The sequence below is a fragment of the Panthera onca genome, chromosome E1 (assembly GCF_046562875.1).
Source record: "Panthera onca isolate mPanOnc1 chromosome E1, mPanOnc1 haplotype 2, whole genome shotgun sequence".
In the NCBI taxonomy this organism is placed as follows: Eukaryota; Metazoa; Chordata; class Mammalia; order Carnivora; family Felidae; genus Panthera; species Panthera onca.
In genome coordinates, this window is record NC_138352.1 from 42,483,282 (window position 1) to 42,496,923 (window position 13,642).

Genomic DNA, 13,642 nt, shown 5'->3' on the forward strand with positions numbered 1-13,642 from the left:
CTGTTTACTCTGGAAAGAAAGCAAAAATTCAGGCAGCAGACATTTACTTGAGCACCCACTATGGGACAGGCACTGTGTTACACTGAGGGGATATTTGGTGCTTCTCCTTAAGGCTTCATGGTCTTGTGTAGCAGTAGTTGGCAAACTTTCCCCAAAAGGGCCGGATAAGCTTTGCAGGTCATACAATATCTGTTGCATCTACTCAGTACTGCTTTTTATGTAAAGGAAAGGGCATGGCCATATTCAAATAAAATTTTATTTATGAACACAGGTGGTGGGCCAGATTTGGTGTTTGGTGACCTCTGGTCTTTTTTTCCCCATATTTAATCCAGAATCCCCCAGTGGTACTGTGCAGTCAACCATTTGGAAAAATTATGTTTTTTGCTGATGTTATGTTCCAACTCCTGTTCTGGAAATTGTCAAATTCATGGAGCCTAGAAATTATTCTCTGGGTTTCCAAATAGCCACAAAAGGGGGAAAATGTGTTGTTAGACTGGTATCAGCTTCTTCAGCTGTTACAGATAGAATGAATTACCATTGTGTTCAGCAGATGTCATTGATGCCTTGTAGATGCCCTTAGCTGTGCTGTTTGATCTAATAATTGTACTTATGAAAATTTATTAAAAAATAATTCAGCAAGGAAAAAGTTAAAGCTCAGAATTTTTTTTTTTAAATTTTTTTTTAACGTTTATTTTTGGGACAGAGACAGACAGAGCGTGAACAGGGGAGGGGCAGAGAGAGAGGGAGACACAGAATCTGAAACAGGCTCCAGGCTCTGAGCAGTCAGCACAGAGCCCGACGCGGGACTCGAACTCACGGACCGTGAGATCATGACCTGAGCCGAAGTCGGACGCTTAACCGACCGAGCCACCCAGGAGCCCCAAAGCTCAGAATTTTTCATTTCAGTGTTTGTGTGTGAAAGTTCTACATTTTCAGTGTAAAAAATTGTAGCCAGCCCAGGGGTGACTGGGTGGCTCAGTCTTACTTAAGCGTCTTACTTCGGCTCAGGTCATGATCTCATGGTCTGTGAATTTGAGCCCCGCAACGGGCTCTGTGCTGACAGCTCAGAGCCTGGAGCCTGCTTCGGATTCTGTGTCTGCCTCTCTCTCTGCCTCTCCCCAACTTGTTCTCTCTCTCAAAAATAAATAAAACTTAAAAAAACTTAAAAAAAATTATAGCCAGCCCAAATGTCAATAGCAGTCAAACAAATTATGGTACGTTATCCCTATAGAATAATTTGCGGTAATTAACAATTATACTTTTTGGCAAAAGGGAGGTTATTTCTGTATGATAAAAGAAACAAAACATATACATACAACAAAAAAATACAACATACCTACAATGGCTGTAACTATGTCTTTTAAAGTTCAACAATAACCTTATGCTTATGAATGGGTATATGTGGTAGAAACCTGGTAAGGAATAAAAGGGAAAATAACGAAATACTGTAAATAATGGGGTGGAAGTTTTGATTCTAAATAAGAGGGCTAGAGTAATTGCATCTTGGTTGAAGAAGGAGAGCTAATAATCAGTGCTCGGCAGGAGACTTTTGTGTGGTACATTGATATTGACCTCCATTAAGGTAGCAAGTGAAAGCTGGATGGGCACTGGGTGAGTATGTGCCTCACTAAGAATAAAATACCTACACATGGGCAAGAGATATCATAAGCTAAGAGGCAAAATGACATGATGTCACATGCCTTCTTTGTGCAGACCTGCAGGAAGGCACACAGGAAACAGCACTCAGATGCCTCAGCTTCACATTTTTTTCAAGAATGCTTAGTAAAGAACACCATGTCTGCTAAGGAGAGAGGAGAACTTGAAGACATAGCAAAAGTAGACAAGGCTTGTTTTGAAAGTCTTATTTTCCCCTGAAGGGGAAAGAAAAGTTCAAGAATCCCAGTACACTGAAAGACCTCATTCAACTTTGTTTTGTTCTGCATATCACTCAGAAATCAAAGGAGAACATCTTACAAATGTTGCAGAGGAATTGAGAGAATGTTGAATAATGCTGCAGGTGATAAATCTGCTAAGCTGAAGAAAATTCTGAAAAATGTTACTGCTTTACCAGATGAAAGGAGAGCTTGATGTGGGGAGAAAAAGTTGTCTTAAATGCACTGTGCTATTCCAGATTGGATCCTGGAACTGAGAAAGAACATTAGTGGAAAAACTGATGAAAACCAAAAGAAGTGTGGGGCTTAATTAATAGTAATGCATCACTGTCAGTGTCCTAGTTTTGAGAAATGTTCCATGGTAAAGTCAGATTTGATTAGATAGTTAACATTAGGGGAAACTGGTTGAGGGATATATGAGAACTTTGTACTGTATTTAATAATCTAAAATTATTCCAAAATAAAAAGTTTATTTTTACAAAAGATTTTAAGCATGAAAAGAACAAAGAGGAAGGAGGTGAGGATGAGGCAGTTGAAGATAAAGTTGATGAATTAGTTAGATATAGTGCAGGTTTTCTCCTCTTCTTCAAAGGAATTAACTATACACATCTCACTTTTTTTTTTTAAAGGCAATGAGATTTGTAAGGATTTGTAAGATAATTTCTTTTACGTAGTAAATTTATTAAAGTAATTTTGTCTTTTAGTAGTATTTTCAATGTAGATAATTTTTTTTGAGAGAGCGTGCATGTGTATGTGTGTGTGTTTGCGTGTGCGTGTGTGCACTAGCAGGGGCAGAGAGAATCTCAAGCAGCCTCCATGCCCGGTGTGAGCCTAATGCCGGGCTCTATCTTGCCACTGAGATCATGATCTGAGCCAAAATCAAGAGTCAGATGCTTAATTGACTGAGCCACCCAGGCACCCAATGTAGATACTTTTCAGTTATCATACAAGGTACAAGGGCTGTAAACTGGCATGGAAATTTAAAGTGGGTCGAGTATAACATAAATTATATGCAGGTTGGTAGTTTTTATATGCTTTTGGTACAGTTTATATTAAATAATTATTTTGTGAACTGGGTACCACTTTATGATTGAAAATGTTGCAGGCCTTTTGTTGACATTCTAAATGCTTATAAATATATACAATTTTTAAACATTTTAAAATGGAAACATTTGCTTTATGCAGCAATGACTCCCTTTAAATACGGATGGATACCGTTGACACTTATGATTTCATGGCAGCTAAACTTATCTTTGTGAACTTTGCTGGCCTGCAGAAACCAGCTAATAGGTTGGGTCTAGAAGCCAGATAAGAGACTTAAAAAGTTTAATACTGTACTTTTTTATTCACCCCCAACTCTGGCTCTTGCCTTCTACCTGGAACTGGAGGCAAGCAGAAAGTAATATATTAGAAAATTCTAGGTAGAGTGTAGTTACATGATCATAAACACCTGAGACTAAATAGATACGTGTGGTAGTTTTGTTTTTTTCTTTTTCTTTTAATTTTTTTTTTTTAACATTTACTTATTTTTGAGAGACAGAGAGAGAGAGAGACAAAGTGCGAGTGGGGGAGGGGTAGAGAGAGAAGGTGACACAGAATCCGAAGCAGGCTCTGGGCTCTGAGCAAGCTGTCAGCACAGAGCCCAATATGGGGCTCAAACCCATGAACCATGAGATCATGACCTGAGCTAAAGTCAGATGCTCAACTGACTGAGCCACCCAGGTGCCCCAGTTTTGTTTGTTTCTTAAGCCTTCTTATTTGTTGATCAATATAGGGGGTGATGTAGGTTTTTGAGTGCCTTTCAGTTATAGTGATGTTTCCTAATAGACTATGATCATTGTATTTTAGGTTTCTGCAATTCTTTAATAAGTTAAAACCCCCTTTTTTGGCCAAGGTTATCACAGTTCTATATAACTTTCTTTGGGAGTAAAGATATTACAAAATGTGCTAGTTCCTAAGATGTTGGAACATCTTGGTGAAGTTGGAAAGAGATAAGATTGGCTTTATTTAAGTTACTTTTTGTCTTGAACTTCTGTAATACTATAACTGTAAAACATTTTTATTCAAACCTTTCTATTTACTATGCAGGCTTACAGTGGAACACCTCTGACAGAAGAAAAGGAGAAAATAGTCTGGGTCAGATTTGAAAATGCAGATTTAAATGGTATGGTTTTAACTTTTTTGGAACATATGAATTAAATGTTTGTTGGAGGATGACCTAATTCTAAAAAGAGAACTCTTACTTTAGATTACTTTCTCTACAGTAAGTTTTTAGTTTTCAAACGAAATTTATTTTTAGTTTAAAAAGTAACGTAACCACACTATGGAAACTTCATTAGAACTTGTACAAGTCTTTAAAAAAATTTTTTTTTTTTTATGTTTGGTTATTTTTGAGAGACAGAGAGATACAGCATGAGTGGGGGAGGAGCAGAGAGAGAGGGAGACACAGAATCCAAAGCAGGCTTCAGGCTCTGAGCTGTCAGCACAGAGCCCGATGGGCTTGGACTCACGAACAGTAAGATCATGACCTGAGCCGAAGTTGGACACTTAACTGACTGAGCCACACAGGCGCCCCTGTATTGTAAAAGTCTTAAAGTAACTGTAACATATGGTGCCTAGCCTTAAGCTTTAGGACATAAAGATTTCTTAGAGAAGTTAATGTTTGATCAGTTGTATAGGATTTATAACTGCACACTTAGTACTGTTGAACTTTTTAGACTTTTAACATTTTTTTCTGGACAAGATTTATGTCTGGGTTGGCTCTTTTGTTCTCAGATACATTCCTGCATTCCATTTCTTTGTTCCATCCTGCTCCCTTGCAAGGTGGCTGCCCATTGTCTTTTTCCCATGATACCATGTCTGTTGTCTTCTGCTGAGTTTGGGAGGCATTGGTGAGAAATTGAATGAGAGGATGGGAGAAAGGGAAGAGTATTATTCCTTCTCCTCTCTCTGTTAGTGACTGCATTTCCTCTGTCGTTCTAGCTTCTTCCAGGCAGTTCCATTGGTGTTCCAGTTTTTGCCAGATGACCCAGCATCCTATACTCTCTGTCTCCCTAGCCTCGGGGTGGTAATGGTTTCCTACTGTTGTTAATACAATAGGCAGCCTCAAAGTTCCTTTTTTAGTCTCTCAGCTATTCTGTCGTCTGTAACCAGTTGTCTTTATTAAATTCTCAGTTATGAACACACTGAATTATTTTCATTTCCTAGTGGGGCTTTGACCGATATCATACTCTTGAGTCTTCATCTCCTCTAAGACTTTAAAAATGTGATGCTGTATTTTTTTTTTCTTTAAGCTACTGTCCAGGAGAGAGAGGCTAAGTAGCACTTCTGCAAATTGGTTTTTTTTTTTTTTTTTTTTTTTTTTTTGCATTTTTGGATTCTTTATTAGCTGATTCATTCAAATAATAGCAACTTGTTGGGCTCTCTTTGTGGGAAATAAAAATTCATTTGTATGGGTAATTATTTATGACTTATAAACTTTTCCTACTATGTTTGCCTTTGAAAGCTTCTTATATCTTTGATTTTCTTTCTTTTTATGACTGTTAAATTGCCTTGTTTACTAGTGTATCCTTCCTTCTTTTTTCCTTTCCTTCATTAATAACTAGGTAACTATTCATCTTTTGTTTTCTATCTTTTCCTCTTGAATTCAGACTCTTCTTTCTTTTCTGGAAGTATATTTTGTTTAGTGGATGTCAGAAAGTATTAGAGAGCTCTCTCTCTCTCTTTCTTTTTTCTTTTTTTAAATATTTTATTCTTAAGTAATCTCTGCTTCCAGTGTGGAGGTCAAAGCCACAACCCTGAGATCAAGAGTTGTATGCTCCATTGACTGAGCCAGCCAGGCTTAGCATTAGAGCACTTTCTTTCTTTCCTTTTTTTTTTTTTTTAATGTTTATTCTTGAAGAAGAGACAGAGTTCAAGCAGGAGAGAGTCAGAGAGACACAGAATCCAAAGCAGGCTCCAGGCTCTGAATGGTCAGCATAGAACCTGATGTGGGGCTTGAACCCACAAACTGTGAGATCATGACCTGAGCCAAAGTTGGATGCTTAACTGACTAAGCCACCCAGGTGCCCCTAGAGAACTTACTTACCTTAATAACAAAGCAAATGGTTGTCGTCTTGGAAATATTAGTGCCAGATAGTAGCAAAAGCTTGTTATACAACATATGTGAAATATTAAAAATAATTTTTATTTTTTTATTTTTTAACTTTTAATTATTATTATTTTTTAAATGTTTATTTATTTTTGAGGGAGAGAGACGGAGTGAGAGCAGGAGAGGCATAGAGAGAGAGGGAGACACAGAATCCAAAGCAGGCTCCAGGCTCTGAGCTGTCAGTACAGAGCCTGACACGGGGCTTGAACTCACGAGCTGTGAGATCATGACCTGAGCCTAAGTTGGACGCTTAACTGACTGAGCCATCCAGGTTCCCCTTAGCTTTAAATTATTTTTTTAATTTAAATCCAAGTTAGTCAACATATAGTGTAATAATAATTTCAGGAATAGAATTTAGTGATTAGTCACTTACATATAACACCCAGTGCTCATTCCAACAAGTGTCCTCCTTATTGCCCCCACCCCTTTAGTCCTTCCCCCTACCCAACATCCTGCCAGCAACCCTCAGTTTATTCTCTGTATTTAAGAGTCTCTTATATTTTGTCCCCCACTCTGTTTTTTTTTTTTAATTTTTTAATGCTTATTTATTTTTGAGAGAGAGAGAGAGAGAGAGAGAGTATGAGAGGCAGAGGAGCATAGAGAGGAGACACGGAATCCGAAGCATGCTGCAGGCTTTGAGCTGTCAGCACAGAGCCCGACGTGGGGCTTGAACTCATGGACTGCGAGATCATGACCTGAGCCGAGGTCGGAAACTTAACTGACTGAACCACCCAGGCGCCCCTGTCCCCCACCCTCTTTTTATATTATTTTTGCTTACCTTCCCTTATGTTCATCTGTTTTTTATCTTAAATTGTACCTGAGTGAAATCGTCTATTTGTCTTTCTCTGACTGACTTGTTTCATTTAGCATAATAGGCTCTAGTTCCATACACGTTCAGATGGCAAGATTTCATTCTTTTTGATTGTCGAGTAATATTCCATTGTACGTGTGTGTGTGTGTGTGTGTGTGTGTGTGTGTGTGTGTGTATGTATATATATATGTCACATCTTCTTTATCCATTCATCAGTGGATGGACATTTGGACTTTTTCCATACTTGGCTATTGTCGATAGTGCTGCTATAAACATTGGGGTGCATGTGGCCCTTTGTATCCTGTATCCTATGGTTAAATAACTAGTAGTGTAATTGCTGGATTGTAGGGTGGTTCTATTTTAAATTTTTTGAGTAACCTCCATAGTGTCTTCCAGAGTGGCTGCACCAGTTTACATTCCCATCAGCAGTGCAAAAGGGTTTCTCTTTCTCCACATCCTTGCCACCATCTGTTGTTGCCTGAGTTGTTAATGTTAGCCATTCTCATAAGTGTGAGGTGGTGTCTCATTGTGGTTTTGATTTATATTTCCCTGATGATTAGTGATGTTGAGCATTTTTTCATGTATCAGCCATGTGGATGCCTTCTTTGGAAAAGTGTCTATTCATGTCTTTTGCCCATTTCTTCACTGGATTGTTTGTTTTTTGGGTGTTACACTTGATAAGTTCTTTATAGATTTTGGATACTACCCTTTATCCTATATGTCGTTTGCAAATATCTTCTCCTATTCCATTGGTTGCCTCTTAGTTTTGTTGATTGTTTGCTTAGTTGTGCAGAAGCTTTTTATCTTGATGAGGTCCCAGTAGTTGATTTTTGCTTTTGTTTCCCTTGCTTCTGGAGACATGTCAAGTAAGAAGTTGCTGTGGCTGAGGTTAAAGAGGTTGTTGCCTATTTTCTCCTCTAGGATTTTGATGGCTTCCTGTCTTACGTTTATGTCTTTCATCTATTTTGAGTTTATTTTTGTGTGTGATGTAAGAAAGTGGTCCAGGTTCATTCTTCTGCATGTTGCTGTCCAGTTTTCCCAGCACCATTTGCTGAAGAGACTATCTTTTTTCCATTGGATATTCTTTCCTGCTTTGTCAAAGATTAGTTGGCCATTCATTTGTGGGCCCATTTCTGGGTTTTCTTTTCTGTTCCATTGATCTGTATATCTGTTCTTGTGCCAGTACCATACTGTCTTGATGATTACAGCTTTGTAATACAGCTTGACATCCAGGATTGTGATGCCTCCTGCTTTGGTTTTCTTTTTTCAGGATTGCTTTGGCTATTGGGGTCTTTTCTGGTTCCATCTAAATTTAGGATTGTTTGTTCTAGCTCTGTGAAGAATGCTGGTGTTATTTTGATAGGGATTACTGAAAATAATTTTTAAAGGCATAGGTTCATGTCCACAACAAAAAACAAAATGATTTTAATATCACAAAATTAACATTTAGAAAATGTCAAAATAATCTTTACCTAAGCATGGTTTCTGTTGTTTTGTTTTTGTTTTGTTTTTAAATAGTAAGAATTGCTGGCATAATATTCCATAAAGCCTTTGCTTTATTGAAGTAAAATGTACCTGGAAATGTAGATGGGTCTTGCTTGAAAATTATTTTAGTCTGTGTGTGCTATTGAACTTACAGTAGTTGTTTTATTTTTATTTATTTATTTATTTTTCAGAAGGTTATCTTTTGGTTTTATTGTTTCCTCTGCTGTACAGAAGCTTTTAAAAAATATAGTCCAAATAGTTTATTTTTGCTTTTGTTTCCCTTGCCTTAGGAAACATATCTAGAAAAGTGTTGTTACAGCTGATATCCAAGAAATTACTACCTGTGCTCTCTTCTAGGATATTTATGGTTTCAGGGATCACGTTTAGAATACAGAGCTTCCACCTCTTTGGTTAAGTTTATTTCTAGGTATTTTGTTATTTTTGATATAATCATAAATAGGACTGCCTTCACAATTTGTCTTTATGTTCCTTTATTGTTAGTGTATAGAAGTGCAACAGATTTCTATACACTGATTTTGTATCCTGTGAGCTTACTGAATTCACTTATTAGTACTTGTGGTTTTTTGGTGGAGTCTTTCAGGGTGTTTTTTTTTTTTTTTAATATTTTATTTTATTTTTATTTTATTTTATTTTATTTTATTTTATTTTATTTTATTTTATTTCATTTCATTTCATTTCATTTCATTTCAGTCATTTACATCCAAATTAGTTAGCATATAGTACAACAATGATTTCAGGAGTAGATTCCTTAATGCCCCTTACCCATTTAGCCCATCCCTCCTCCCACAGTCCCTCCACCAACCCTCTGTTTGTTCCTCATATTTAAGAGTCTCTTATGTTTTGTCCCCTCCCTGTTTTTATATCATTTTTGCTTCCCTTCCCTTATGTTCATCTGTTCTGTGTCTTAAAGTCCTCATATGAGTGAAGTCGTATGTTATTTTTCTTTCTCTGACTAATTTCACTTAGCATAATAACCTCTAGTTCCATCCACGTAGTTATAAATGCCAAGATTTCATTCTTTTTGATTGCCAAGTAATACTCCATTGTGTGTACGTATGTGTGTGTGTGTATATACACACACCACATCTTATTTATCTGTTCATCCATTGTTGGACATTTGGGCTCTTTCCATACTTTGGCTATTGTTGATAGTGCTGCTATAAACATTGGGGTGCATGTGTCACTTCGAAACGGCACACCTGTATCCCTTGGAAAAATACCTGGTAGTACAATTGCTGGGTTGTAGGGTAGTTTTATTTTTAATTTTTGGAGGAACCTCCATACTGTTTTCCAGAGTGGCTGCACCAGTTTGCATTCCCACCAGCAGTATTAGAGGGTTCTCCTTTCTCCACATCCTCACCAGCACCTGTTGTTTCTTGTGTTTTTTTGTTTTTGTTTTTAAATTTTTTTAACGTTTATTTATTTTTGAGACAGAGACAGAACATGAACGGGGGAGGGTCAGAGAGAGGGAGACACAGAATCCGAAACAGGCTCCAGGCTCTAAGCTGTCAGCACAGAGCCTGACGCGGGGCTCGAACTCATGGACCGTGAGATCATGACCTGAGCCGAAGTCGGCCGCTTAACCGACTGAGCCACCCAGGTGCCCCATCTTGTGTTGTTAATGTTAGCCATTCTGACAGGTTTGAAGTGGTATCTCATTGTGGTTTTGATTTATATTTCCCTGATTATGAGTGATGTGGAGCATCTTTTCATGTGTCTCTTGGCCATCTGGATACCTTCTTTGGAAGAATGTCTCTTCATGTCTTCTGTCCATTTCTTTCCTGGATTATTTGTTTTTTGGCCATTGAGCTTGATAAGTTCTTTATAGATTTTGGATACTAAGCTTTTATCCAGTACATCATTTGCAAATATCTTCTCCCATTCCATAGGCTGCCTGTTAATTTTGTTGATTGTTTGCTCTGCAGAAGCTTTTTATCTTGATGAAATCCCTATAGTTCATTTTTGCTTTTGTTTCCCATGCCTCTGGAGACATGCCAATAAGAAGTTGCCATGGCCGATATCAGAGAGATTGCTTCCTGTGTTGTCCTCTAGGATTTTTCTGGTTTTCTGTCTTACATTTAGGTCTTTCATCCACTTTTTAATTTATTTTTGTGTATGGTGTAATAAAGTTGTCCAGTTTCATTCTGTTGTATGTTGCTGTCCAGTTTTTCCCACACCATTTGTTGAAGAGACTGTCTTTTTTTCCGTTGGATATTTTTTCCTGCTTTGTTGAAGATCAATTGACCATTTAGTTGTGGGTCCATTTCTGGGTTTTCTGTTGTGTTGCATTGATCTGTATATCTGTTTTTGTGCCAGTACCATACTGTCTTGATGACTGCAGCTTTGTATTATAGCTTGAGGTCTGGAATTGTGATGCCTCCAGGTTTGTTTTTCTTTTTAAAAATTGCTTTGGCTATTTGGAGGCTTTTTCTGGTTCCATCCAAATTTAAGATTGTTTGTTCTAGCTCTGTGAAAAATGCTGGTGGTAATTTGATATGGATTGCATTAAATGGCTAGATTGCTTTGGGTAGTGTAGACATTTTAACAATATTTGTTCTTCCGACCTATGAGCATGGAATGTTTTTCCATTTCTTTGTGTCATCTGCGATTTCTTTCATAAGTGTTCTATAGTTTTCAGAGTACAGAACTTTTACCTTTTTGGTTAGGTTTATTCCTAGCTATCTTACGTTTTTTTGGTGCAATTTTAAATGGGATCAATTCCTTGATTTTGTTTTCTGCTCCTTCATTATTGGTGTATAGAAATGCAACAGAATGTACATTGAGTTTATATCCTGTGACTTTGCTGAATTTGTGTATCAGTTCTAGCAATTTTTTGGTGGAGTCTTTTGGATTTTCTGCATAGAGTATCATGTTGTCTATGAATAGTGAAAGTTTGACTCCTTTCATGCCCATTTGGATGCCTTTTATTTCTTTTTGTTTTTCTGATTGTTGAGGCTAGGACTTGAAATATTATGTTGAGCAACAGTGGTAAGAGTGGACATCCCTGTCTTGTTCCTGACCATAGAGGAAAAGCTTTCAGTTTTTCCCCATTGAGAATATTAGCTAAGGGTCTTTTGTATATGGCCTTTTTGATGTTGAGGTGTTTCCTCTATCCCTACTTTGTTGAAGGTTTTTATCAAGAATTGATGCTGTATTTGGTCAAATACTTTTTCTGCATCTGTTGAGAGATCATATGGTTCTTATCCTTTCTTTCATTAATGCGGCATATCATATTGATTTATGAATATTGAAGCACTCCTGCAGTCCAAGAATTGTGGTGAATAATTCTTTTAATGTACTGTTGGATTTGATTTATTAGTATCTTTTGGAGAATTTTTGCGTCCATGTTCATCAGGGATATTGGCGTGTAATTCTCCATTTTAGTGGGATCTTTGTCTTGTTTTGGAATCAAGGTAATGCTCGCCTCATAGAATGAGTTTGGAAGTTTTCCTCCCATTTCTATTTTATGGATCAGTTTGAGAAGAATAGGTATATTAACTCTTCTTTCAATGTCTGGTTTAAATGTCTGGTAGAATTCCCCTGGGAAGTCATCTGGCCCTGGACTTTTGTTTGTTGGGAGATTTTTTATTACTGATTCAATTTGTTTGCTGATTTTGAGTCTGTTCAAATTTTCTATTCTTCCTGTTTCAGTTTTGGTAGTTTGTATGTTTCTAGGAATTTATCCATTTCTTCCAAATTACCGTTTGTTGGCATATAATTTTTCATAATATGCTCTTATAATTGTTTGTTTTTCTGTGGTGTTGGTTGTGATCTCTCCTCTTTCATTTGTGATTTTATTTGAGTCTCTTATCTTTTCTTTTTGATAAGTCTGGCTAGGGATATATCAGTTTTATTATTTCTTTCAGAAAACCAGCTTTTAGTTTCATTGGTCTGTTCTGTTTCTTGTTTTGTTTTGTTTGTCTGTTTCTATGTCATTTATTTCTGCTCTAGTCTTTATTGTTTCCCTTCTTCTGCTGGCTTTAGGCTTTATTTGCTGTTCCTTTTCTACCTCCTTTAGGTGTTAGATTAGGTTGTGAATTTGAGACTTTTCTTCTTGAGGATGGCCTTTGCTTCATCCCAAAGGTTCTGGACTGTTATGTTTTTATTTTCATTTTCTTCCATGTATTTTTTTTATTTTTTCCTTAATTTCCTGGTTAACCCAATGATTCCTTAGTAGGGTGTTCTTTAGCCTCCATGTATTTATCGTCTTTCCAAATTTTTCTTGTGGTTGACTTCAAGTTTCATAGTGTTGTGGTCTGAAAGTATACACGATATGATCTCAGTCTTTTTCTACTTGTTGAGGACTGATTTGTGACCAAATATGTGATCTGATCTATTCAGGAGAGTGTTCCATGTGCACTCAAAAAGAATGTGTGTTCTGCTGCTTTATGATGAAATGTTGTGAATATATCTCTTAAGTCAGTCTGGTCCAGTGTGCCATTCAAAGTCTTGCAGAATAATTTAGAAGGTTATTATTAGCTGTCTATAGATTTAAATTATTTTATGTTATTAATGAAACTCTATTAACTATTAATTAAATTAAAAGTTACAGTGTTCTAATTGAAAATTCTGCTCTGGTGGTTGCTTTCTCCTCCTTTCATCAGGCCTGGAAGCTGTGCTTTTTAGTTTGGAATGATAAGAGTGGTACCAGTTGGCCCTTTGTCTCCAGATTGCAGCCCGTTTCATTATGACTTATCATGGTTGGGGGTTGAGTAGTTGACGACTGACAGAAGATAATTCTGAGGATCATGGCTTATTGGGACTCTCTAATCCTGGGTTTTCCTAGCTGTCTCCATTCTTAATCGTTGCATTAACTTTGACTTGGTGTTAGGTAGAGACTACTGCTTTTGGAACTCATTGGAGAGTGGGATTATGTCCCTTAGTGTCATTGTCACTATTCTCTTTCTGCTTCCAGGCAGTCTGGTTTATATCTAAGCTTGTTTTTCTTGAGGCATTGTACTGGAAAAAGCACAAGAAGTAGCCAAAGCAAGTTAATATCCTAACATTTTTCTATCAGATTCCCTAAAGGAGAGCGTATAATTTGAGTCCCAAAATGCATCATGTTAACCAGCTGGTTTTCTATAGTATTACAAGAACTGCCAACCTTCTAGCCTGTGAAGGGAAATTCTTATCACTCCCTAGCCCATCTTGACTTGGTCAATTCTAGTATAAAACTACTAGTATACTACTATATTCCATGTGTTATATAGTGTATTATATATACTATGCTATAGTATAGTATAGTACTCACTATTATACTTAGGTATCCATTTTTATATTCAA

General features: G+C 37.0%; 1 protein-coding gene across 13 annotated transcripts in view; it reads left to right on the forward strand.

Annotated features, from left to right (window-relative positions):
• The window catches only part of BCAS3 (BCAS3 microtubule associated cell migration factor), a 614,259-nt gene that overhangs the window by 6,723 nt on the left and 593,894 nt on the right, over positions 1 to 13,642 (forward strand). For all 13 annotated transcript variants that reach the window (XM_078437391.2, XM_078437395.2, XM_078437397.2 and 10 more), the window contains one exon: positions 3,981 to 4,056. In XM_078437391.2, the coding sequence (XP_078293517.1) occupies positions 3,981 to 4,056 (76 nt within the window). The remainder of the gene's footprint in view (positions 1 to 3,980; positions 4,057 to 13,642) is intronic.